This window comes from Takifugu rubripes, chromosome 20, assembly GCF_901000725.2.
Source record: "Takifugu rubripes chromosome 20, fTakRub1.2, whole genome shotgun sequence".
In the NCBI taxonomy this organism is placed as follows: Eukaryota; Metazoa; Chordata; class Actinopteri; order Tetraodontiformes; family Tetraodontidae; genus Takifugu; species Takifugu rubripes.
This window is the reverse complement of record NC_042304.1, coordinates 8993654-9020673: the sequence shown is the minus strand read 5'-3', so window position 1 is coordinate 9020673 and position 27020 is coordinate 8993654. Positions and strand designations below refer to the sequence as shown.

The 27020-nt window shown below is 41.6% G+C and overlaps 3 protein-coding genes across 13 annotated transcripts in view; 2 read left to right on the top strand and 1 right to left on the bottom strand.

The window, feature by feature from the left end:
- Positions 1-818: 818 nt before the first annotated feature.
- Positions 819-12880, top strand: rnf11b (ring finger protein 11b). Of its 2 annotated transcripts, none has more exons than XM_011614834.2 (4): positions 819-973; positions 1301-1470; positions 11031-11200; positions 11314-12880. In XM_011614834.2, exons 2-4 carry the CDS (start codon positions 1348-1350, stop codon positions 11483-11485), a joined length of 465 nt encoding a protein of 154 aa, XP_011613136.1. In that variant the 5' UTR covers positions 819-973; positions 1301-1347; the 3' UTR covers positions 11486-12880. The 2 variants fall into 2 exon arrangements, with proteins under 2 accessions (XP_011613136.1, XP_029684574.1); XM_029828714.1 differs by having other exon boundaries at positions 965-983.
- Positions 12881-13344: 464 nt separating this feature from the next.
- Positions 13345-17971, bottom strand: cdkn2c (cyclin-dependent kinase inhibitor 2C (p18, inhibits CDK4)). 9 transcript variants are annotated; one of them, XR_965380.2, is made up of 5 exons: positions 17564-17968; positions 16927-16976; positions 16534-16715; positions 14722-15051; positions 13345-13449 (listed from the first exon to the last, which is right to left on the bottom strand). XR_965380.2 is itself a non-coding variant. In XM_029828713.1 (4 exons), exons 2-4 carry the CDS (start codon positions 16759-16761, stop codon positions 13442-13444), a joined length of 516 nt encoding a protein of 171 aa, XP_029684573.1. In that variant the 5' UTR covers positions 16762-16976; positions 17564-17966; the 3' UTR covers positions 13345-13441. The 9 variants fall into 9 exon arrangements, 2 of the variants coding, with proteins under 2 accessions (XP_029684573.1, XP_011613135.2); XR_003886394.1 differs by having other exon boundaries at positions 16534-16664; positions 17564-17966; XR_965382.2 differs by having other exon boundaries at positions 16534-16618; positions 17564-17966.
- A 992-nt stretch (positions 17972-18963) lies between these two features.
- faf1 (Fas (TNFRSF6) associated factor 1) overlaps positions 18964-27020 on the top strand; it is a 42974-nt gene continuing 34917 nt past the window's right edge. The window contains exons 1-7 of one of the 2 annotated variants that reach the window (XM_011614832.2): positions 18964-19031; positions 19194-19307; positions 20457-20525; positions 21898-21944; positions 23450-23703; positions 23785-23876; positions 24025-24116. In XM_011614832.2, the coding sequence (XP_011613134.2) occupies positions 19248-19307; positions 20457-20525; positions 21898-21944; positions 23450-23703; positions 23785-23876; positions 24025-24116 (614 nt within the window). In that variant the 5' untranslated portion in view covers positions 18964-19031; positions 19194-19247. Of the gene's footprint in view, positions 19308-20456; positions 20526-21897; positions 21945-23449; positions 23704-23784; positions 23877-24024; positions 24117-27020 lie in introns of both variants that reach the window. The other variant, XM_003974167.3, reaches the window with a different exon arrangement.

Here is a 27020-nt window from a genome sequence, read left to right as displayed (position 1 = left end):
GATATATGCAGACGCATCAAACACATCACAAAATAAGACAGGAGTAGGTCTGTTTGTGTAGGTCTATCACAGTTTAGTGTTTAGATGGGGAAGAGAATTGATGACAATTTGTCAGTTTTCAGAGGACAAATGGTTGCATTATAGTTGGCTATACCGTGGGTGGAAGAGCTAAGACCAATGAGGTTAGTTATATGTTCAGATTCAAGCTCAGCTCTTGCAGGTTTACACAACGATGATTCAGTAATTAGAAATAGAGCAGACACTGCAGAATTCAGTTGATGGGTACAAGAGTCATTTTTATATGGGTTCCAAGGCACATTGGGGTGACGGGAAATGAAATGGCGGACAGAATTGCAGAAGAGCTACAAAAACGATAGTATAGATTTAAGAGTTATTTTTAGCAGAAAGGAAGTCAAATGTATTATTAAGCACAAATTAATGGAGAACTTGCAAAAACAGTGGGAGGAAGAAAGGAAAGGAATGTGGTATTATAAAAGCCAGAGGAAGGTGGGGGAATGAGGTGTGCAGCAAGAGACAGGATGGAGGAGGTGGTGTTCACAGGACTCAGATTTGGACATACAGGATTAAATAACACATTGTATAAAATAGGGAAACACAGCATGGGTGGGTGTGACTACTGTGGTGAGGAAGAGCACGGAGCATGTCCGAGTACAATGTAGAAAATATGAATTACAAAGAGGGAAAATGATGAACACAGCTGGATGTGAGTGATATTCTGTGGAGAGTGAGAAAATATAGTTTGGCTTTTTCAAACCGGGATCTTGTTCAGAGCTCTATCTATCCTGGGTGGCAATCCTAACCAGTCGGTGGCGGTATTGCTCCCAAACGTTGCCAGCAGCCATTAAACAGGAAGTAGTAGAAGAAGAAGAAAGGGTGGGCGGTGCTTACGGAGTACGTCACCTCCGCTGGTCGTTAGTCGGCAGCTAGTAACAGGAAAGTCCCTGACAACCAGGTAAAATAAGGTTAGGTTTGTCCTATTGAATAAATGGAATAATCGTTTTGACAGCCTTGCAGTTGCATACTGTTAGATCATATTGACTGGTTGTTGGTGTTTACATTTAGACAGCCGAGTAGATGGTCTAATCCGAGTGGTATTTGCTGTTAGCAGGCTAGCTCTTTGTGTGGCTAACTGCTAAGTGAGGGATGTTTTGTTGTTGAATCGAGCAGCCCTTCCATAGTGAAGGAGAGGAAATCCTCTGTGGGTGGGAAAGTCTTCAGCGACGAGCCCCGTTACACTGACAGTATCTGCGAAAGTGGCCTGTGACATTTCTCTTGAAAGGTGATACCCAGACAGAGAGGAAGAAGTCTGACCCGAAGAGGAGTGAGATGGGAAACTGTCTGAAATCTCCGACTTCGGATGACATTTCTTTGCTACACGAATCTCAGTCAGATCGGGCCAGCTACGGAGACGGTACTGACCCGGACCAGGAGCCACCGCCCCCCTATGAGGTAACTTTCACCAAGTGCACCCGTTAAAATATGAACTGCCAGCCATTGCGTTATTATCAGATTTATAACAAAGTTACCTGAAGTTGAGCTGGTCTTTCGTGATATTGTGCTTGTGTTAGAGAAGTAAATAATTAAGATTAAGATGTACTTTATTCATTCCCGTGGGGAAATTGAATTATAGTAGCAACCTATGCAAAGTATAGAAACATAAATAAATAAATAAATACAGATAAGATTAGAACGTTATACAGTCATGGCCAAAAGTTTTGAGAATGACTTCACAAAGTCTGTTCCTTCAGGGTTTCTATGGTATAATGACATACAATTAGAAGTATCAAAAGCTTTTATTGACTGTTTGATTTATCACCAAATTGCCCCTGGATGGTTGGGAGAAGTTGCTCTCGGAGGACGTTCTGGTACCATTCTTTGTTCATCGCTGTGTTTTTAGGCAAGATTGTGAGAGAGCCCACTCCCTTGACCGAAAAGCAACCCCACACATGAATGGTCTCAGGATGCTTCACTGTTGGCATGAGACAAGACCGATGGTAGCGCTCACCTCGTCTTCTCCGAACAAGCCTTCTTCCAGATGCCCCAAACAATCGGAAAGGGGATTCATCAGAGAAAATGACTTTACCCCAGTCCTCAGCAGTCCAGTCCTTGTAACTTCTGCTGAATATCAGTCTGTCCCTGATGTTTTTGCTGGAGAGAAGTGACTTCTTTGCTGCCCTCCTTGACACCAGGCCTTCCTCCAAAAGTCTTCGCCTTACTGTGCGTGCAGATGCACTCACACCTGCCTGCTGCCATTTCTGAGCAAGCTCTGTACTGGTGGTGGCCCGATCCCGTAGCTGAAACAACTTCAGGAGACGGTCCTGCCGCTTGCTGGACTTTCTTGGGCGCCCTGGAGCCTGTTTGGCATCAATTGAACCTCTCTCCTTGAAGTTCTTGATAATCCTATAGACGGTTGACTGAGGTGCAATCTTACTCGCTGCAATAAACTTCCCCGTTAGGCCCTTTTTGTGCAATGCAATGATGGCTGCACGTGTTTCCTTGCTGGTAACCATGACTAACAGATGAGGAACAAGTGTCAAGTCACTCAATCCTGAGAGATTGATCTCCAGCCTTGTCCTCATGAACACCCACACCTGTGTTAATGTGTGTGACACCTGTGTTTCATTGAAATTATGTTAGCTGGTCCTTTTGTGGCAGGGCTGAAATGCAGTGGAAATGTGGTTTTAGTGATAAAGTTCATTTTCAAGGCAAATAGGGACTATGCAAATAATTGCAGTTGAGTGGATCACTCCTCATAACATTCTGGAGTATATACAAATTTCCATTATAAAAATTTTCATTCTCAAAACTTTTGGCCATGACTGTAAGCATATATACAGCATATATTATAAGCATATATATACAGTGATCCCTCGTTCATCGCGGGAGTTGCGTTCCAAAAATAACACGCGAAAAGTGAAATCCGTGAAGTAGTCAGCTTCATTTTTTAAAATTATTTTACAATGCAATACTGAACTATAGAATGAAACCAAAAATCAAAATCTGTTTTAAAGCCCAAAATTTGTTTAAAACAATAATTTTAATATAGTAATACAAGGTTGGAAACATTGTCACTGGCGTATTTCCCAGTCCCAGCTGTGCCTCTTCGTCCTGACTCCGCTCCGCTGGAGCGTCTGTTTCTACTGAAGGTGCAGGAGTCTTTCTCCGAGAGAAGAACATTGTTTTGGGTAGTTGTTGGCGCTGTTTCTTTTTCTGAGCAAGAAGATTTTTATAAACGGATATGCCACCTTCGATTATATTTGAGAACTGCAATGAACGACTCGCAAAAAAAATCCGTGAAGCAGCGAAGCCGTGAAAGATGAAACGCGATATAGCGAGGGATCACTGTATACAGTGAGAGTAAAAAGTATTTGATCCCTTGCTGATTTTGTTGGTTTGTCCACTAATAAAGACATGATCATTCTATACTTTTAATGGTAGATGTATTCTAATATGGAGAGACAGAATATCAAAAAGAAAATCCAGAAAATAACTTTAAAGAATTTATTTTAATTTATTTGTTTTTCATTGAGGGTAATAAGTATTTGATCCCTCTATCCAAAAGCACTTAATATTTGGTGGCAAAGCCATTGTTTGCAAGCACAGCGGTCAAACGTTTGTTGTAGTTAACCACAAGGTTAGCACACATATCAGGGGGAATTTTGGCCCACTCTTCTTTGCAGATCCTCTCTAAATCATTAAGGTTGGTGGGCTGTCGCTTGGCAACTCGGACCTTCAGCTCTCTCCATAGATTTTCAATTGGATTGAGGTCCGGAGACTGGCTGGGCCACTCCATGACCTTAATATGGTTCTTCTTGAGCCACTCCTTTGTTGCCTTTGCTGTATGCTTTGGGTCATTGTCATGTTGGAAGACCCAGCCACGGCCCATTTTCAGCTTCCTAGCAGAGGGGAGGAGGTTGTCCCTCAGCACTGCACGGTACATGGCTCCGTCCATCTTCCCAGCGATGCGGTGAAGTAGCCCTGTGCCCTTGGCAGAGAAACACCCCCAAAACATAATGTTTCCACCTCCATGCTTGACGGTGGGCACAGTGTTCCTGGGATCATAGGCAGCATTTTTCTTCCTCCACACATGACGAGTAGAGTTTAGGCCAAATAGTTCAATTTTGGTCTCGTCTGACCACAGAACCTTCTCCCAATCACTTTGTGCATCTTTGAGGTGATCATTGGCATACTTTAGGCGAGCCTCCACATGTGCCTTCTTAAGCAGGGGTACCTTTCGGGCACTGCAGGATTTTAATCCATTGCGGCGCAAAGTGTTGCCAATTGTTTTCCTGGTGACTTTGGTCCCAGCTGCCTGGAGGTCATTCACTAACTCCTGCTGTGTGGTTGCAGGCCGATTTCTCACTGTTCTCATGATCATTGCCACCCCATGAGGTGAAATCTTCTGTGGAGCACCAGACCGAGGTCTATTGATGGTCATGTTATACTTCTTAAATTTTCTCACAATTGCACCAATAGTTGTTACTTTAATACCCAGCAATTTGCTAATGTTTTTGTAGCCCATTCCCGATTTATGCAGGTCGACAATCCTGTCTCTGAGGTCCTGAGAGAGTTCTTTGGTCTTACCCATGGTGGAGAGTTTGGAATCTGTCTGATTGTCTGATTCTGTGAACAGTTGTCTTACATACAGGTGATTAGTTAGACCTGGTGTCTTCAATTCAGGTAACAAGTTGTTTGGGAGCGTCTAACTGGTCTGTGAAAGCCAGAACTCCTAATGCATACTAGGGGATCAAATACTTATTACCCTCAATGAAAAACAAATAAATTAAAATAAATTCTTTAAAGTTATTTTCTGGATTTTCTTTTTGATATTCTGTCTCTCCATATTAGAATACATCTACCATTAAAAGTATAGAATGATCATGTCTTTATTAGTGGACAAACCAACAAAATCAGCAAGGGATCAAATACTTTTTACTCTCACTGTATATAATATACATATTATAAGCATTCTAAGCATATTTACATGAACATTACACAGTTATTGTTATTGGCTGGGTTAGGATGAGCTATACAGTCTGATAGCGGACGGCAGGAATGACTTCCTGTACCGTTCCTTAGAGCAGCGAGGCTGCAGGAGTCTGCTGCTGAAGCTGCTTCTCAGTTTGTCCACTGTGTTATGGAGGGGGTGGGAGGGACTGTCCATGACTGTCCATAATCTACTACGGGATTAATAAAGTCATCTTAAATGGGGACTAATAAAACCAGAAACACCTTTCATCAGTCTTAATCCTCGTCCTTAATTATATCTGACAATCCTGTCTATCTGCCATGTATCTACCTTTGTGTACAACTGTATTACACTATATTCATGTAATGTGGAAATAACAGGAGTTTACAATCACACCTGCTCCACTTTAACTACAATTTAGCACAGCATACGCCACCTTTCACCTTTATGATGGCTGTCATGACACCGCGGGTGCTTAGGTCACATCTGCCCGGGACAAAAGTTCAGTTTAATGACATTTTTATTTCCTTAATTATCGATGATTCATGCTGTTAACTTATTTGTGCTTTAAAAGGTGACTGGTTGTGTTTACATAAGGCCTTGGCTCAGGGTTTGCATATCTAACACGGCCTTATCTGTAGACTTAATATATCTGTAAACATGCGCCTGAAGGTGCTCTCAGGTCAATGTATCATAAAAATCCTAGATAATGGTACAAAATTGAAATGGGAAGTAATATTTGTGTTATCAGCAACAGTGTAATGCTGTCAGAGTATCTAACAACAATAGATAGTCCCACATTACAAGGCAAACACTAAATTGATGGGGGAATCTATTAGATCATGTATATATGTACAGTATTTCAAGCCAGATATGCATCCAGTAATCTAGTATCCTGTAATTCTGCTCAGAATGTCACCATTAATCAATCAATCTTTATTTATATAGCGTCTGTTACAATCAAAATTGTTTCTAGGCGCTTTCCAGAATCCCAGGGCCTGACCCCCAAACAAGCAGCAGTGGCAAGGAAAAACTCCCCTTTAACAGGAAGAAACCTTGAGCAGGACCAGGCTCATGTAGGGGGACCCTCCTGCTGATGGAAGGCTGGGTAGAGAGAGAGGAGAAGGGGGGAGGACAGGTAGAGGAGAGACTAGGTAGAACATAGAAATACATTGTATTAATTAAAATAAGCTGCCGGTAGAGTCGAGTTGAGTAGGTCAGCGGGGTCGGAGGTCAGTAGGTCAGCATGCAGCTCTGAAGGCGGCGATACCTGTAGATGAATACGGAAGGGGGGGGGGCAGAAAAACTACACAGGAAATAACAACGCTGGTCTACTTGGTGGCGAGGAGAGGAAACCATGACCTAGTGGGGGGGTGACAGAGGCCTGTCAAGTGATCATGTTTCTGGACCCCGGCAGCCTTGGCCTATAACAGCATAGCTAAGATGTGACCTAATGATTAGACGACCCCCTAAGTATGATAATTTGTCTGTCTATGATAGTAACTGGAACTACTGAATTAGTGACAATAAGCTTTTTCAAAGAGGTAGGTTTTAAGCCTAATTTTAAAAGTAGCGATGGAGTCAGCCTCCCGTACCTGGACAGGGAGCTGGTTCCATAGCAGGGGGGCCTGGTAGCTAAATGCTCGGCCCCCCATTCTACTCCTAGGAACTCTGGGAACCACAAGTAGACCAGCATTCTGAGAGCGGAGCGGTCTATTGGGATGATAAGGTGTCACTAGCTCCTCCAGGTAGGATGGAGCTAGGCCTCTGAGGACCTTGTAGGTCAAAAGAAGGGTTTTAAAAATTATTCTAAATTTAACGGGCAGCCAATGAAGAGACGCCATTACAGGAGTAATGTGATCTCTTTTGTCAATACCTGTCAGAACTCTGGCTGCAGCATTTTGGATCAGCTGGAGGCTTCTTAAAGAGTTGTTTGGACACCCTGATAATAAAGAATTACAGTAGTCCAGCCTGGAAGTAACACAAGCATGAATTAACCTTTCAGCATCAGGCCGCGTCAGCAGTTTCCAGATCTTTGTGATGTTCCTCAGGTGAAAATAGACACTTCTAGAGACTAATTTAATGTGTGAGTTGAAGCAGAGATTTTGATCAAAAGTTACTCAGAGATTCCTCACAGAGAGACTAGATGCTAATGAGATACCATCTAGAGTGATCATGTGATCTAATCTATCCCTGAGAGGTTCAGGACCAAACACCATGACCTCAGTTTTTCCTGACACGAGGAACATGATAATTAAGATGGGTAGGAGGAGTAGATTCATTTAAGCTCACATACTCCTCCTCCTGAAGCCAGGTCTCAGTAAGACAAAATAAATCAATGTGATGATCCGCTATCAGGTCGTGCACTAACAGGGATTTACACAAAAGAGATCTAATATTTAACAGTCCACACTTAATTGTGATGTTAGGTTCTCCAATTTGTGCTTTGGTATTAATTTTAATAAGATTTTGGTGATTGACCGCTCCCCTGCTCTGTGCTTGGTGAACTTTTAACCGTGGAACAGAGACTACCTCTATAGTGTTAAATATGTTATTGTTGGTGGATGAGGGTTCTATGGAAGCAGCAGAGAGGTGTGTAAGACTACAACTCTGCATCCTGGTCTGGACTGTAAAAGATGTAATGCTGGTAAAGCTGGTGTTTTGTGTCTGAAATGTAGAATTATCACACCGGTGCCACACAGAGTTGAGAATAAGTTGTCGGGTCATCAGACAGTCCTGAGAACTCTTTTGGCTTCAGTAAGCTTCATTGATATGAAGTCATGGGAGTCTCTTGGGACTCTTTGTTCTATCTGTTTGTATTACATTTCGAGGTATTTGTGCAAGTGAGGTAATAAGTTAACCAGGATATTAGTCATCGTTATGTATCGAGACCAGAATTTTCATATCTGGCACACAGTGCACTTTGGTTCATTTTCTGTTCTGATTGATATTAGTGTTCATTTTAAACAGAACAGCAACACTGGAAGGGTCTGGGCTGGCAAGAGGGTTGGAAAGTACAAGGGGAGGTGCCGGGACATTTCTTTGCCCTTCAGGTGTCCTTGAGCAATGTGCCATACCCCTCATGATCAGAGTGCCTGTCCAGGGAATCTTACATTTCACTGGTTATTGTACTGTTTATGACTGTGCATGTGGCCAATAAAAGTGATCCTAGTTGATCTGATTTTAATACATTTTCAGGTGAGGTGGGCGTAGAACCTTGAGACACACACATTACAATATTATTATTTTTTACCAAGCTAAAAATTTCCTGGCTATAAAAGTTGCTGGAAATGTTGGATTCCTCCCATGGTCCAAACACATTCTTGGGGTGATTTGTGGGTTTTTCATTCTTTCTTTTAGGGTATAATTACCCTGCGATGGGCCGGCAACCTCGGGGTGTATCTTGCCTTTTGCTCAAACCATAAATGTGCATGTATGACACAAAAGAAAAAGTATCCCCCATACAACCTCAGTCATCTTGTTACCCTGTGCCTTCTGAAGATGGCTGTCAGCAGATTACTCCCCATCTTTCTTGTTCAGTGTGCAGCTAGATTATACAGCAATGTCTGCATATATAATATTAGCTTACATCCTGTCACGCCAACATCAAGAGGCAATTGATTTCCTCTTTGTTACCAGGTACTGTTTATCTCACTCACAATTTTTAACGGGTCTGTTGTCAGTTTCAGTATGTGGACGTGAGTCATTTATAATCACTGCTGAGCACAAACATACACGTGCATTTGCACTTTTACCTTCGTTAGGAGATATTATACATTCCCCAGCCACTTACCCTTATGCTAACCATCCCGACTAATCCCCGAACTTTAATCCTGACGTAACCTTCATCTAAACCCAGGTCTAACCTTAAAACCACATCATAACCACGGAGTTGACATAAAAATGTCCTCTCTTCCCTCAAAAAGTCCTCACTTTGTTTGTAGAATGTGTATTTCAATACTCAATATGTAGCAAGTTACAAAAATACATATACACACTCACACCCGTTACAGAGCAGGCTGGACATATTCACAATATGTCATCTATCAGAAACTGCACATTTGAATGTTTTGGAACTGCATTTCAGGAAGTGCAGTTGGGGGTGGGGAAAATTCTTAGTCATATAGCCTGTGAACCAAAATCAGTGCGTAGTAAACCAAACAATAGTATAGAAACCTTAATTCCTGCTTCAGATATGCATTGACAATAAGAGAAAAGAATGAAGCTAAACAGATTTGTGAAAAAAAAGATGCTGGCTATGTAAAAAAAAAAACATGACACTTAAGTGTCTGGGGAATGTATTATATCTGTCCTCACAAAGATAGAAGTACAAGGATATGTTTGTGTCTTTTGATAAGAGGTTACCCATTTGTTGCCTGTGTAGCACATAGGAAGTGGCTAGGGTGGTGTCTGATGTTTGAGAAGGGTGACCTGACACAGAACCATCTACCCACCAGAACTGGTAGCTGCTGTTAGTGCTCAGTTGCAGATACTCAGGAATTATCTTCTTTACTCCTCATATACTTATAAAATTGAATTATTTTCCTCAAATAATTTTGCCAGTTTCATATTTGTTTAATTGCCATTTAAATTATTTTCGGCGCTCCTGCAACATCTGTAGAATTGTGAACAAGGGGCCAATTTAATGTCAACACAATGAATTTAGTTTAATCCTTGACCTGCCTGTTGGTTATGTTTAGCATTCACCCTGCAAGGATTAGTAATCTGGGAGAAAAAGTTAAATTCATGCCAAAACAATGCAAAATAGATACAAAACAATACAAAACACCACTCGCCACATAATAAATTAAGAAATAAAAATAAATGCGCAACAAAAATCATGAAGCCAAAATAAAAATCTACAAGTACGAAACGAACGGCGTTGGTGGGGCAGAATGAGCTTTTCCCGCAGTTGTCTTGTAGTTTAGCCACCACAAAAGCAGGAACAGGAGCAAACGCTGCAGAAACAAACCAAGAACCCGTGGACGTGTGAACCCAAATGAGCGGGTGAGTGGTTTTGTTACATCCTGCAAATGTATTGAGTTGGCTTCACGGTGCATCCTTCACCACTAACAACCACGCAGGAATATTGGTGCCAAAGTCGTTATTTTCGTACCTGTAAATGTTTGTTTCACGTTTATTTAAAAAAAAACAAAAAAAAAAAACCACTCGTTCCGGGGTACATACAGTATGTGTGAAGCACAAGAGGTTTCGTTGATACTGCACCCACAGAAAACTGACTAATGGCACTCACAACAACCGTTTGGAGGTTGGATGAGCAAGAAAAAGAAAGTCACCCGAAACCGCACGTCTGGCTGTTACGAGTGTCTTTATTGCCTTTGTGTGTTTTGTATTTGCGAAACACTTTCCGTTTCTGGGGCGGTGGTAGCCGAGTCTGTTGGGGACTAGGCTGGGAAGCGGAGGGGCCTCGGTCCGAGCCCCAGTGCCCCAAAACATGCAAGGTGATCTGGTAGTAGGGGAAGGTGCCAGAGCACTGCCGCGTAACCCTTGAGCAAGGTACCAAACTCACAAACGCTCACATAGGGCCCTGCGATGAACTGGCAACCCATCCAGGGGTGGACCTGCCATCGCCTACATGTGCACAATCTCCGTGACCACAAACGGCAGAGGGTCCAGCAGGACATGGTGCACGGCATAGTGACAGTGGTCAGTGTCCTAAAGCGAGTAGGAAGAAATAAACTTCACACAGACCAATCCATGTGTCTCCGAGTCAATATACTCGCTGGCGCCTGCACACAAAAATAAAGATTAGATAAACATTTAAAAGTTTTCAGCATTTCAGATATCTACAGATTACAACTACACAATACACTAGAAGGAGTAGACAACAGCTGAGGAGCAGATCATTGTCGACTGGCGCAGAGGAACGCGCGTCTGGGCTGAACCGGAGGGCCGCGGATCGAGCGCGACTTCCGTTGCACGGCGCTTCCGCATCCAGCGCGAGCCCGGCGTAATTCCGGAGCAGTTTGGGTGTCTCTGGTCTGTTTTTAAAACTCCGCCTGCTTTTCTGTTGCGGCAGGAGCAGATTCACATGCCCGTCTATCACCCAACACCCAGTCAAGCGCGATTGGCCACCCAGCTCACAGAGGAGGAGCAGGTCCGCATTGCCCAGCGAATCGGACTGATCCAGCACCTCCCCAAAGGCGTGTATGATCCGGGAAGAGATGGCTCAGAAAAGAAAATAAGAGAGTGAGTAGAAAAGTAATGTGCTTCCTCCTCTGGAAGCACATAAACAAAGTGTCTTGCTGCATCCATATTTCAAAGTGTATAACTGGAATTAAAGTATGTGTTTCCCTGCACAGATGTGTTATTTGTATGATGGACTTTGTTTACGGAGACCCCATCCGGTTCCTGCCCTGCATGCACATCTACCACATGGACTGTATAGACGACTGGCTGATGAGATCCTTTACCTGCCCCTCCTGCATGGAGCCCGTGGACGCTGCGCTGCTCTCCTCCTACGAGACCAACTGACACCCACAGACACAATCATGTGCCCAGTCTGCCCACGCACAAGGGGTTCACCGGGTTCACCTGTATCCTTGATTAGTAATGTGTTGATATAACCCAGTGGAGATAAACATGGAAGTGAGGGTGTACATGTGTGCTCCTCAGTCAGCCTGCTGGACAGGATTGGAGGAATGAAAGGGGAGGGAGGATACACATTCAAGGACCGGTTTGATAGTTGGATATTTGTTCTGCTTTTTTGTACATCCTCCTGAGGTGTCATATGACAGGGCTCCCACACACCCTCATGCTATCTGCTGTCCTGTCCTGTCTCACACCGGCACCCATTGTAAGACTGTCACAGACATTTGACTAAAACTGTAAACATCACTTGTATTTATTCTTCTGTGCTGATTGTGACTGGGGGAAACACATCTGGTGAATGGACAGATGTAGCTGTTTGACAGGACTTGCTTGAGAAGGGCTCTGCTGACCCCAGCGTTTATCGATGCACACTTGGCAGATTACGCCACCGGTGTGCGGTGGTACCCTGTTTAATGATGAGGACTGGGTTAAAGCACACCAGATAATCTTAATCAAAGGATTTGGGATTTGCATATAATCCTTGTAACATCTGACTGTCAGTAAATCATTTGTGAGGGTGACCACTCCATCACCCCCCCCCCCCCCCCCCCCCCCCCCCAAATCATTTAAAACCAGGGCCATTAACCACACTACAGCCAAACTACTGAATTAATCTCAAGTTTGGTGTGGGGATGCTATAATTATAAACTTTAGTCCAGGAGAGTAATAAAATATTGCACAAAACTTGGCTTATTTAACTGTGTTGCCATATGTAAAGTATGTTTTATGGCAGAACAGTCCTGGAGAAACTGTTACAGGGCAACTGTATCTGTTGAATATGATTATGTATTTATTAGTTTGAAAGTTTTAACATTATCGCTTTCAGTTTTATTAATGTCTTGTTTACTGTCAGATGTTACTGTTGCTATGACAACCCAGTTCTGTGACGCTCCCCACATGTGTGACCCCACTGCACCTGTCGCTGTGTGGAATCAGAGAGGGAATTGGGAAATTTTCCAGTTTAGGAAAGATGCCTTCTGTATTCTGTGTATGCGTTTGCACACGTGCTGTGTTTGATGTAGACCTAATTGCCTCCAGGTGTGTGCAAGGGCGGCCGAGTGGGTGCGGAGGGTTCCGTCTCCTTAGTTGTTACACAGGGCGTTATTCTTTGTAAGTCTTTAGTTTTTCCATCATGGAGAAGATTCCCAGGTAATAATAGTGGGCACACTGTTTGGGAATCTTATCAAATCATTAAAGAAAATACAACAATGTGTCACGAATGTCTGAGTCACAAAACTAATAAATAAATGGCCTGTGCTGCTGTAGTTTGGTCTGACTGTATTCCCCTGGCAGTGTTCATTCCTTGGACCTGACGAGGTTTTAAGAATTTTCAAGCTTTTCAATTCCTTCAAAACGAAGCCACAGCGCAGGAAGCATGAGTAACATTGTTCTGCTGAAGGAAGGATCGCCATCGCCCAAAACAAGCAGCTGCTCTTTACCTAACTGGCAACAGTCATAACACAAGATCAGAATGAAGGTGAATTACAATAAGTGCAAGCATGAGGCTTTCAAACAGCCGAATGGGCATTTCTTTCCACAACTGTACCACACAGCAGCTACTGTTTTATAAAAATGAGAGCAGTTAATAAATGGGTTTATGCACGGTTAAATATGGATGGGATGTTGACACTTTATGAAAACAAAAGGAAGGGGAATAATGTCCAATAGTGTCAGTTTACTTAAAGCATGTTAGCAGTGCCCTTTTCATAGTGACATGCATGAAGACAGGAAAATGGATCTTGTGGATTATTCTGACAGTTTATTTAATGAGCTATATAAATGGGTAAAATGTTAGAATCAGTAAAAAGTCGAAGATTTCATCTTCATCCTGTTCTCCCTTCACATCACTGTGGAAACAAGCAAAATAATTGGGTTATAAAGCTTTTTTCAACATCAGTGCTAACAACAGTTATACAGGGATGTGTTTTGTAAGTACAAGCAGATTCATCTCATCATTCTTCACAAGACAAACATAACATGCCTACTGAAGATTTAGTGTAGGTGTATTTACAGTTTCCTTTGACCATTTATTTGTGCTTTAGAGTAATCAATATATTTTAACAGCACATACATTTGGTAAATCCCTACATCCTCTATTGTTGACTGGTTTTACCATATTAAATTACTGTGCTGAAGCCTGGGACAATACATAAATCTGCATACTGCAACCATTAACAATTCTGCAAAAAAGAGCAATTAAGTTATTTCGTCATTGGTAAATGGTTACGAAGACCATACAACTTTCTAAACTCTATTCAATCTTAAATGAGGTGGTTCATCACGTCTAAAACATTACATTACAGGAAGTCTGATGAAGTGTTAGGAAGGGGTCGGTTTCAGTGCCTGTGCTTCTCCCTTCTACTGCTTTTGGGCGTGTTGTTATCATTTTGTTTCACTTATTTTAACCTTTTTTGTTTCGTTTTTTTTTTTTTTTAATTCTATCTACAGAGTAAAATTAAACGCTTTCCGTATCAAACCTTCGTATATTTGAATATGCTTTTCTGAGGGAGTCGTTTTCACGACATTCAGAAGCCCCCGAAAAAAGACAAATTCCTGCACTTAAAATAAAGAAATGGAGACCAACATTATACATATAAATCTGGCTCTTATATCTGTAATAAAGTATCTATCTAGCTATCTATCATTTGTTAATAAGATAATGAAACGAAAGCACGACCACAATCACCGTATCATTCTCTGTGGAAGAGAAATTGACAGTGCGAGTCAGAAAAGGTCTCCTTCGGTCTGGGACCGAGTCATTTCGTCTAGATTTTACAAGTTGTTTTGTTTTTTTTAATCTAAAATATATTTGCATAATTTTAATGGAACTGTTCAATGAGGGCCCGTCTTCAGCCCCCACCTCCAGGTGGCGCTCCTCGGTCAGCTTGCGTTTATTTGAAAATAAAACATAATTGGATGAACCTCGCGGGTTTGACGCCGATGGCTTTTATCCTTCGACGCCTTGATTAAAACCAAATTATATTAAACTCCTGGCAGCTTTGTGGGGGGGTTCTTTAATGGTTTCGTCATCGCTGGGCTAAATTTTAGGCCAAAACTTGGCAAAAAACAAAACCAAAAAACCAAAGCTATAGGTCGCGCGCAGAAAGCAGATCACTCACGCGCTTTCAAATACTCTGCAGGTATTGGACCGTGTCCGTCTTCTACAAACCCTCGTTGTTGTCTTGGTCGGGGTTCGCGGTTTTCCCGATTAGCAGCTGCACCACCTTCAGGTGACCCTCCCGGGCGGCCACGTGCAGGGGCAGGTTCCCTTTGACGTCGACCCTATTCGCGTCCGCCCCGTGCTCCAGCAACACCCGCACGGAATCGTCGAATCCCTCTCGCGAGGTGTCGTGCAGCAGGGTGAGTCCGCAGGCCGGGTCAGCGACGTCGGGGTTCGCTCCAGCCTGGAGGAGCTGCAGGATCAGGGCGGCGTCGCTCGTCTTTGCCACCTGGACCCAGACATGGACACGAACAGGACAAGTGCGCCCGAGACCGGAAGACAGGAAGGATTCACAGGTTGACCCAAGGTCAACTAACAGATACTTTATCACTGCCGATAAAGGAAAGGTGCCGTAAATGTTAGAATTGGCATACGGGCCAAAAAAAGACTCAAGTCGCGGTGAAAATATTAATGAGTAAATAAAAAATACACTATTTTCTCGGGGGTGAAACGGGGACCTTTAAAATCGCTTGTATATAGCCTGTAAGCGAGAAAAGGCCCTATACCGGGATTTAGCAACCCTCTTCGTTACGATACCTTTAAATCGTTCCCAAATGAATTCCCAAACGTAGGTCGGGCATCCAAATATTTTAGAAATGTTGTATTTTATTTTATTTAGATATTACGTTTTGCAAGACCAGAGTTCAAGGGTTGGATTCGTTTATGATCTATGTGAGTAATTTACAGCGATGCGGAATTATGCGTGGGTTCAGTCACGGCGTGTTTGAGCGACTGCGAAAAGTGCGTGACTATGTCTAGAAACCTAAACATCTGTCACAACAGCTTAGCATGGTGTGCATTTTATAGGAATGATTTTATAATTCATTGTTGTTCATTTTAATGTATTAGTTTTATTGTAGCATTTAGTTTAAAATGATTGAAAATTATTAATCAGTGGTAAATGGAAAAATTCAAACTGATCTAAATTCATATATATATATGAATTTATATATAGATATATATATATCTATATATATATATATATATCTATATATATATATATAGATATATATATCTAGATATATATCTAGATATATATATATATATATAGAGTCATTTCGTCTAGATTTTACAAGTTGTTTTGTTTTTTTTTTAATCTAAAATATATTTGCATATCTATTTCATACATCTATATCTCTTTCTTTGTTTTCAGGCCTCCTGCCATCATTTGGTTTATAACAGCCATTTTGTAATTCAGCTGCAATGATTCTGACCTTTTGCTAGTTGCTATTTGCTATTGTTGTCCCCTTTAACCTCTTATTTAAACATCTTTCACTTTTTGCTTTTATTTGTTACTAAACAGAGTAAATTGCTTGAAATCATAACATATTTTCATTGCAAGATGTGATATAGTAGATGCTGCATTCAATTCTTAAACATTTAGCCATGAAAATGCAGCATATGGCCTAATAAACATTTGGTAATGTGACATGGGTGAATCAGCTAAAATCAAAACTGGATTTGTTTTCGGTTTTATGGCGTTCATTTTATAAAGATTTTGCATATTCTAGCTCTTCTGCACACATTCACACACATTCGGAAGGTTCACTTGAAATCTGTAACGTTTTAGATTATTATTTTGTATGTATTATGACTCCAAAGATTTCCTCAAAGACAAAAGATGAGGAAGTGAACAGCATGTGGCTAACAGCATTCTGACACACACACACACACACAAATACATATCCACGTTTTCAAATATGTCACTTACCTGCAGTGCTGTTCTGTTAAACTGGTTAAATCCATTAACATCAGCTCCCTTTTGCAACAACCTTGTCACCTCGTTTCGATTTCCACTGGCAGAGGCATTACAGAGCAGATCTTCTAAGCTAGCACTCATGGCTGCACAATGTACAGTGAGAGAATGAGGCCGAGAAGGGAAGGCTCTAACTACTAGAATGGGGGGGAGAAACAGCATTTTTATCCTCTTTCTGCCCATCCCACTGACAGCGGAACCACTGAATTAAGGGGCGTCTTAAAATAAAAAAAAGGTTTTGTATGTGGACATCTGCTGTGACATCAGTTCAAATAAAAACAAACATGTCGTGAAAGTGAAGTGAAAGATGAATGTTGTTAAATTATTTACATCAAATCTTCATCTCACCTGAAGGCAACTAGACTCCAGAGCCACTGTAACCCTACAAGGACAAGTGACTAAAAAGACGAATGTAGATCAGACGTTTCATACCAAATACTTTGTATATTTGTGAGATGCTAAACACCTTTTCAAAACACTGACAACCTAATGAAATTGAATCGTGTTTACCCTAAAAGGATCAGTCCCAGATAATACACATAACAGATTTACAAGGTTATGAAGCAAATTTTCAAGAGCAGTTGTGCACAGCCATCCTGATTGAGTACAAAATCCACCCTAAAACCCCTTCACCTGTAGCTTCTGAGCAAATTCATAAAAATCTGCTTTTAAAAAATGAGTAACAAAGAGTAACATGCTTGTGGCATCAGGAGATAATTATAAATGGATGGACTAGATTCTAGAGATCAGGCGTTTGTTTGGTTTTTTCTTTTAACTAAAAGACCATTTTAGGCAAAGCCTGAATTTAGCAAAGTGCGCCATCAACAGAGCGGCCTTTGTCACCTAAAAAGGGGGGGGATGACTTGACAGGTTTTTGTCATCCAGTGTCCGCTAGGTGAGCTATGCGCTGCCTTGAACCTATGTTCTAATAATAATAATAATAATAATAGCCTACTGCTTCTAATAAAGCAATAATAAAACTTACTTTGCTCCTGAACTGTTCCCCATTTCTTGATAGAGCTTACCGGGAAGTGAGGTTAGAAAAGGCGACAAATAGCACTAAATAAATAAAAATAAAACAGACGCGTCTAGAGACACGCGTCTTAGTCTCTTCCGTCCCGAAGAAAAACGGGACCAAAACGAAAAAGAAAGGCTGGACGTGCATTTAGTTACGGAGAAGCGATCGTCGTGGAGCCTATTTGAGTCAAAAGTAAACCTGTCACCGCATGAAAGGCCTTTGTGACGAATTCTAAGTGCTTTCAATATCTCATATAGAAATGAACGAAATATGACTCGAGAGCGGAACAGCCGTCGCCACGCAGCACCCAGGCCGCGAACAATAACAGGACTCGCCGTTATTCGTTTAGGAAAAACATTTTGAAATTGTTGCCAAAATGAGCTGATTGGACGCAGCCTGGATTCGGCGTCACTGCCGTTTTGCACAAGGGAATATATTATTTAAAAAAATAAATAAATAAAAAAGTATGCCGGAGAATAAACCAAAACCCGAACATCGTTGAAAGTAAAACATATATATTTTATTTTATTCGTCGAAAAGCGTTTTTATCGGCTGATGTCATAATGAAAATGACGCGTCACCTTTCTATTTCTGTACCCAGGGCGCCCCCTAGTGTCAGCAATAGTCCCAGGTTATCCTGCTAAACTGAAGGACAAAAGAGATGGTCAAATGGGTGGCCGAATATTATCTACGGCATTAAACTGCTTACAGTGTACGCTGTGAAAGCCTCTACTTTAGATAATAAAACAAAATTTGCACTTTGGCTTTCATGTTACACATTTTCTCTGACCAGAAACTCGCATTAAAATCTTATATATGACATTACACATGTGTTCTGTACTGTTCAATAAAATAGAGAAAACATATTTTCCAACAAACATGGGAACCTCATAGTGGATTATTTTGTCCTCACCTGATAGATTGAGATTTTGCCTGAGTTTATTTTCAGGAGGATAAGTAATGAAATGAGGCAGCAGACAAGAACATTTTGTCTGTTGGTGACTTCTACTCTCAGACCAAACTTGTTTGGCCTCAAATTACCAGTAACACGTACAAGATTATTTAAACGATTAAATCTACACTAAAACATCTACAGAATAATATACATAGTGTCCAAAATACTATAAATAGTATTCATATTCTTTTACTAGAACCTATTAAGGTACTTTCCATATTTCTATCAATGCATTCAATGTGCTATAAATAATGAGTGAAAGCCTTATAGACTTTTGGACAGAAAAGCAACGAATGAAGGTAAGGTTTGTTAGCAACAGATCAATTCTCTTTTGTTAAGGACGCCACAGCGGCCACACTGCGAAGTGTGTTTAAAAGAAACACCTCATGTTTACACACAGACTGGCGACATCTCGCGTTGAATTTTTACGACATCGGAGCCGCTTTACGGTAAAACGCTTTACAGCCCTAAAAGCAATGGGTGAGGATAACGATATGAGATAGTAAAAGACTGCAACAGTTTTTGACATCATTTCTGTATATTTACATTCTTACAAAGTTTTCTTATCTTGAAGTTTCCCACTTTTAGATTGTTGGCCCCCCCGACTAGTTAAATTATAAATAATTTGTGTCGCTCTTTGAGGCGAGAAGCGGCAAGAACCAGAGGAAGAGGAATTGCTTTTCGCCAGTCATCGCCATGGCCTCCGAAAGCGGCGATAACAACATGGATAGAGAAATGATTCTGGCCGACTTTCAGGTGTGTCTCAAATGTACCAAGCACATGTATGAAGAAGCATTTTGTTATTTCTCTGTGGAGCATCTTCTGACTACTGTCAGCAACGTAATACACTGACTGACTGGCAGTTAAGCTAAGCTAAGCTCTTGTTTCTTGTTGCTAACAACGTAAGCTAACACACCGAAAGCTCTCTGACTCTTAAAAACAAGACATTGTTCTGATGGCATTAAACAACAAACTAATAGCTAACAGTCTAAACACCGGGACAATCCATGGTGTGTACTAGTTTTGAGTTTGCGTTCTTGAAAAATGATGCTTTAGATCGCGAAAGGGCTCCTCAAAGCTGTCAGCGTCTCTAGCTTTAATTGTTGTCCTCAGCTCTTTTATGTCTTCTATTCCGCTGAGACATGAAACATGAGGACTGATTTGCCGGTAGCAGAGTATGTTTTCCATATGCTTTTGTTATAAAAGCATATGGATTCTCGTACAAACAGCACATATATAACAGTAATGTAGTTCACCCTCTCAATAAGGTCTACCCTTTGGCGTTCTTCCAAGTATTCAGTAATCCAAAATGTATTCAATAATCTCACAATGATACCAATGTAATTTTCCCTCTCCATTCTTGGATTTTCAGACTTTTCTTTACTGTTAATAAGTCTCATGCAGTTGAGGCAATCACAAAGTCAAATAATATGTTTTGTGATTATTGGGGCTTTTTTTTTTGCTAGTTTTAAATTATTCTGAAGGGATATTGTCCGTAGAATAAGAATTATTGAAAAGATAATGGTTATTGTAAAATTATTTTGTCTGTCCTGATCTGTTTCTGGTCTGATGTCATGAGTTAACAGTACTCTCACCTTTACATTGCTGCTGTTTTCCTTCCCTTTAATATTATTAAATATCTTGGCCAACTACCTGTCAACCTTCTGCAAAGGTGTCACTGCATCCTGATCTTTTGTGGTGTTGAAGTCCATTTATGCTATAACTTGTTTGGGTTGGCTCGGTTTAGCTACTGCCATCATGAGTCGTTATAAGTCAGCTTTATTTCCCTATTAGAGCTCTATTTTTGCTCTGACGTTTTGTGCAGTTCATAATGAGAACTCAGAAGGACCTGCAGGATTATGTATTACAAATCTGTTCTCTAATCTGTGTTTTTCCCTCTCGTAGGCTTGCACTGGAATTGACAACATCGCAGAGGCAATCACTCTCTTAGAGCTTAACAACTGGGATTTAGTGGTAAGTTCGTTATCTGTGGGCTGTGCTCTTTGACAGGCAGGTTTTCGTCACCCTGAGTACAAGTTCAGGAGGTCAGGAGTTCATGTGCCATCCAATAAGACACATTGTGGAGAAAGTAATCTCTCCCTTTTTACTAGAATGTTTCTTTGGGATCAGGGCATTCACAGTCATCCAGGTGACTGTGAGAACTGTGCAGAGTTTAGAGTCCCAAACAATTCTTAACTCATGATGAGCCATCACAGCAAGAAGAGAGGCTCTTTTCCTCGCACTATAGCATAATGGTGGGCGTGAGCGTGTGTTCAGCACAGGCAGAGACAATGGAGCTGGTACTCGCTGCACCTGGAAATCTGATGACTTGCAGAAGCTGGAGGGTTTTTGGAAACACTCACAACAGAACATTCGTTTACAGGCATGTTTGTTGTGATGGAGTGAGGAATGAAAGGGTTAAAAAGATTTGGAATAATGAAACAGGTCTTCTGTGATAATAATATATAATTATAATAATAGTAATATATTATCTCTTATAGGTGAATTTGACAGGTTTAATGGAAAAGGTCCCACATTAAGTCAGGAATGTTCACATCACAGGGTGATAAAGGATTCCTGTGATCGTAACCAACATGTGGCTTTATACTGAAATAGTGGCATCACATTGACCTTTAAGGTCAAAGATCAAGGTCTCCTCTGTGCTGTACTGTTTGTTCTGTGAGTGGCTAGCTGCTTCTTTTTCAACAATAGCTGTTAGTAACCGTCTCCCTCAGGTAAAGTTCCACTTCTGCATGAACTCCAAACCCCAGAACATTGTAAATGAGGCGAGTAGTTACCAAAGAACAGCAGAGATACAAAGGCTGGAGTTCAGTGTAGGATTTGGACCACCTCTCTAGTAACTCTATTCAAATCAGAGTCATCTATTTCTTTGCTCTCCCTTCAACTGCATTCATTTCTTTAATGCATCCAACTACTAACTGAATTATAACTGAATTTCTGGATGAAGTCATCTGGCCACAGGTGTACTCTGATAGTGAGAGGTTCGATCTGTTATCTCGTGCTTTGGTCTGTTTGCTCTTTCCTCTACTCAGCCTAGTTTCTAATGTTTAAATAGTTGGTGCATCAGATCACTGTCAGTTAAGTTGTGGTAGCTTCGTGTAGCTTCAAGTTCAATAGATTCTGGCAGCACCTTTTTGATGTATATTTAAATAATCTTATTAAAATGCTGCCAATTGGACATTGCTGAGTTTTTTTATATTGCATCACAATTCTCTTTTGTACTGCTCACAGTTTATTGCGTATACAGTTAAGAGTTAATTCTGGTAATATCACAAAAGGAAAAATGGCATCACATTTGAATAACCTACCTCTGCTTCCATCACAGGCAGCAATCAATGGTGTGATACCACAGGAGAACGGCATCCTTCAGAGGTAACCAATAACTTATTCATACTCGTTATTAGAAATCTCAGGAAATGCATCATTCAGTCCATCATCATAGATGGTCATTTCTAAGAGTTCAGCACCACTTTTCCATCTGCAACACTGTAAATTCTATGATAAGACAGACAATGGTGAAAAGCGAGGGGGGGGGGGGTCATACGTGTTAAACAAAAGCAGAAATCAAAGTATCATAAATGCAAGAAGTCCATATTAATCAGCAGGGTATCGTTGTGAGTCCTTCAGCACCATCACCTGCATGTGCACATGCCCTCCCTCCCTCACTAACATTGACACCCTCATCATGCCGCTGAGGTGGAGACTACAGCCAGCGCGACACTTGCTTTTCAGTTGCACTCTTCAGAAACAGATAAAAGCAACTGTGGCGGTGAGGCAGCAGCCTGCCAGAGAGCACTTGAATACACTTTCTAAATAAAAAAAGGGTTCTTTTAGAAGCATTAAGCTCCTCTCAGTCCCTTAAAAGTCAGATTGCACCCATGAATGGGTGATGTGACCTGGACCCGCTCTGCCTCGACATGCTTTGAAAACACAGTGTATCTGGGAATCCCGTGTGCACGATGAACGCCCGTGTGCTTTGGGACCCGGTGCCGTGAGAATCTTCCAGGCCTTTTCTCAAGGACACATTGAATGGTAGCCGTTGGCTGTGTAACGTGTTTAGTGTGTGTCAGGCTGGCACGGTCATGAGTACACTGGCACAGCCCAGTAAACAGACTGATGACGTGACCTGAGCCAGAGCCAGGTGGACAGCGCGCCGCTCTGCCGCTTCCTGCCTCACATGCAATCAGAAAAACCAGAAGAGGCATTCTTGTGATGGAGAAGCTAGGTATACGCAGCAGAAAGGCTCAGCCAGACAGTGAAAACTGGTGGTTTAACGGCCTTTACTGTTGCTGTGCCAATTCTAATCTAACATTTCCTCACGCACTTATTGCACTTCTAAGAATCCTTTGCTCAGAACCTCTTATTTTACACCCCTTACCTATGATAATGACATGTCAAATATTACACTGCATTTAGTAATATTTTTTAAGAGAGTTTGACAACATCAAATTTAGACAACAGTTCTTTTAGTAAACTGAGGAGAAAAGTTCTAACATTTGAGTTAACCTCTCTTGGCTCAGTCTGTTTTGGAGCGTTATTTTTTTCTCTTGCATCACTGTTGACCTTGCACCTTAAGTAACTTTGCCTCTCTGAGCCAAGAAAAACACAGTCTTTGTTCAAATATTCTGGTGCTCTGCTCTCATAAGGCAGTTCCTGTTTGCACCAGACAAATGCCACAATACTGCATTTGATCCTGCAGCATGTTCTTTTTCCAAACGCTTCTGTTACAGGATACAGATAAGACAATTCAGGTCACAAATATCCACTAATGTTAGCATTTTATGGCATTCCCTCATGATTTCTTTGCTCCAGTTTTGTCTCCTAAATTTGATTATTTTACCTTATGCACCGTCCTGACCTTGTCACTTCTATCCCAGTGAAGCCAGCCAGGCCGGCATTTACGGACCTCTAGGCCAAACAGAAGCAGCCGATGCAGCAGCGGGAAGTGCGGCCCCTCCACCCTCCACCTCTTCCTCTTCCTCCTCACCCCTGTCGTCATCGACTCCAGCTTTTTGCCCCGCCAGCATCTCCTCCAGACAAATTGTGGAACGTCAGCCCCGGATGCTTAACTTCAGGGTGGAGTACAGACAACGTTCTGTAGATCTGGTAATGGAGGAAGGCAGCACAGTTGGTGAGTTTGTGTCTCAGTACGTAAGGACCGAGCCAACATGCCCCTCTGCAGACCCTCTACATTCCTACATCTCATTTGCAGGAGGAATCAAACAAATCCTTGAGACAGAGCTCGGGGTTCCAGTATCCAAAATGCAGCTGAAAGGCTGGAAGACTGGAGACATATCTGATAGTGTAAGTTAGCTTATTAAATAAGTGTCACAGAAATCCAGGAGAGCGTTTTTCTTTTGCATGGTCTTTATGATAATTGATAATCCCAGCATCTTTAAATCCCCTGGAAGTGGAACTGTTCTCACAAACCTCTTTGTGATTGTGTGTTTAGACGGTCCTCAGAAGTTTACATCTGCCCAAGAACAACAGCTTGTACGTCCTGACCCCAGAGATTGCCCCATGTGCCAGCACAAGCAAAGACAGGTACGCAGCTCAGCAGCCATGGGTCTCACTCCTTCAGAGTCCTTGAGTGTCAACTTAACATCCTGGTGCGCAGTGAGTTTGTGCGCGTAGTAGCAGCCAGGGAACAGCAGGTGGCAGCATCTCCTCAGACATGAAAGCTGAATCCACCCAGCAAACGCTCTCATTGATATATTAAACTGACATTTGATCCGCCTGTGCACATTCATTTTCTCTCGTCTATTGTGACATTTTGAGAGGGAGGAATAACTGCTGCCTTTTGAGGGAAACCTCACTATTACCTTCTCTCAGCGTAAATAATTGCTTTTTAGAGTTTTTTTAAAATTTTCTTTTACATTCTAGACAGGCAGATAATGTCCACATATCAAATTAAGGAATGTTTTTAATACTCGGCACCCAGTGACAATAGAAAGTTGCTTTGTTAGGTTTATTTAGATATTTCTTTCACTTTTTCTGGGCACGGTGTATTTATGGTAGGACATTTCCAGCAGTGTTGGCATCCTTTTGATCGGAAATGTCAGGCTGTGAAAAATAATGAAAAATGATAGTAGTCGAATGTGCTATAGTCTTTTTTATTATTGTTTGACAAATTTCCATAAAAGTCATATTTCGCCTATCATTTCAACATATATGTAGGATATTGTGTGTGCGGGGGGACATTTTTGCTTCAGAAAAATGTTTTCAGAATGCTTTAGAGATGGCAGTGGGTTTCCACCTGTTCATATTGGATCATGCTCCATTCAATGTGTAAATTATACACATCATTTAATGAAGTAATAAATAGAAAATAATTCAGTCTGACCTTTACATGACTATGCTTTATTGGCAGGAGTCATCACAGCCTCTCTTTTTAATGGCTTGAGCTTGTTTACAGTGGATTGTGAATTAAATTATATTGTAACTCTCCTCACACGTTAGCAGCCAAGCAAGCATCCACATGTCACGAGAACACTTGTTAAAGAAGTCACTTGGCAGTTTGCCGCATTGCCTGTTAGTTAGACTAAGTGGTAGTTATATTGTGTTGGCAGCTAATGGCCCTCATCTCCCCATGTTCCCTCCGCTGCACCCTCTCTCTTCTCTGCCTCATTTCATCTTCTCACCCCCCCCACCAACCTACCAACTGCTGTGTCTTTTTAGCAGCACCGTTGCCATTTTTCCAAGTGTTATCGATATCATTTTGGGTGTCAGGAGCTCATTAATCTGCGTCAGCTATTTTGGTGGAGGGCAGTGAGGGAGGTGGGTGGCCCTCTCTCTCTCTGGCTCTGTGAGACGATCCTGTTGGCATTGTGCAGAGCAGAGGTGATGGATCACTCAGAGATAACATCAACAGACGAGCTGTTCTCTTTATTAATGCCAGTGATCAATAGAAATATTCTTCTCTTTATTTTACAGATACAGTTGGGGTGTTTTGTGCTATGACAGTCTGGCTCTTGTCCAGCTTATGCTATCCTCCAGTTCATAAAAGCCAAACTGTTCTCATATGCTCCCATTTACTTCAGTGGATCCCATCTGGATTTTGGGCTCAGCCCTCCTGCACTCCAAATTTTGTGTTTTGCCTTCTCAGTTCATTTAACTTGTCTTCAGAGGGAAAACCGCTTAGAGCTTAAATAGCTTTTTTCACCAACCAACCGTGGGTTCTCCCACAAAACCTGCCTCTTCAGTCTTCTTTGGTTAGCATTGTCTGTCAGCACAGTTGAGTAATTTCCCACCAATCAGAATTAAACTGCTTATATTTAATTTATGTGTTGATCTGGACAGTGTGAAACTACCTTTTCATCTTAAATTATACTTCTCACTTTGTTGTCTGAGCAGACATTTATCAGGCCAAATTTAATTTCACAATATTTATTTGCCACAAATTGTTGCCGAGTGAAAATGCAAATGTCCCATAACCGATAATATCCCTGGCAATTACTTTGTAGAGCTTGGCTCATACAGCAAACACCAAACTGTCTGATTAAATAGTGCTGCTCTGTCATTATAAGCCTGCTGAATAAATTCCTTCTCGTTCTCTTGTTTGATTAAAAATAAATCTTGAGCCATTTGAAGCTTTTCCCTCGAGCACCAGTCCATTCCAGGTAGTTATTTAGTTAGCGATGTGATGTGCAGTCCGTTCTGCGCTCTTAAAGCCTGCTTTGGAGAAGGATTTTGTTTTTCCTGTGGATATGAGAGGGTGTTGAGGAGGAGCTAATCTCTTGCATAAATGATGAAGTCCTGATGAATATTTCAATGGAGCCTGTTTCCTTCCTCGTCAATTCTCCACTCGGCTCTGAGGAAACCTGTTTGCCGAGGAAAGGTTATTTTAATTTGAACCCTCCGAGAAATTTGAATTTGCAAATATGATTCATTAGGTTCAGTGTTTTTTTTTTTGTTTTTTTTTTGGCCCAAGTCGCTTTTTGTTCCTACCCCTTTCACCCTTGATCTCTCCTGTCTTTTTATTTCTATAGCAGCTGGACAGCTAGCTAGCCAGTTAAATAAAGATGGTCTTATGGTAGGTTCTAACAGCTAACCTGGTCATTCTAAGGCGTGATGGCAGACCAACACTGGGCAGCTCTTGAATGTTTTCACATGCTTCTGCTCTGTTGTGGGTGCAAAATGTGGAGGAGGTAAGAAGACCTGTGTGCTGTGACTGTACATATTTAGGACAAGGTGGACTGCTGGGATACACTCTCTCAATTGTGTTTTTGTGTGACAACACTGGAAACACATAAATTATGCAGAGAAAATAGTGTGTTTATGTCTATATATTTATATTGTGGGCACGTGTGCGTCTGGCAGTGCTCGTTTAATAATGTTTAGAATCTGCTCTGTGCCGCGGGGACTTGTAGCTTAAGCAATGGTCTTTCCTCTGAATGAAACCAATCTGTTTAGCCTGCAAAACACTCCATTTCCCCTGCTCATAAAGTT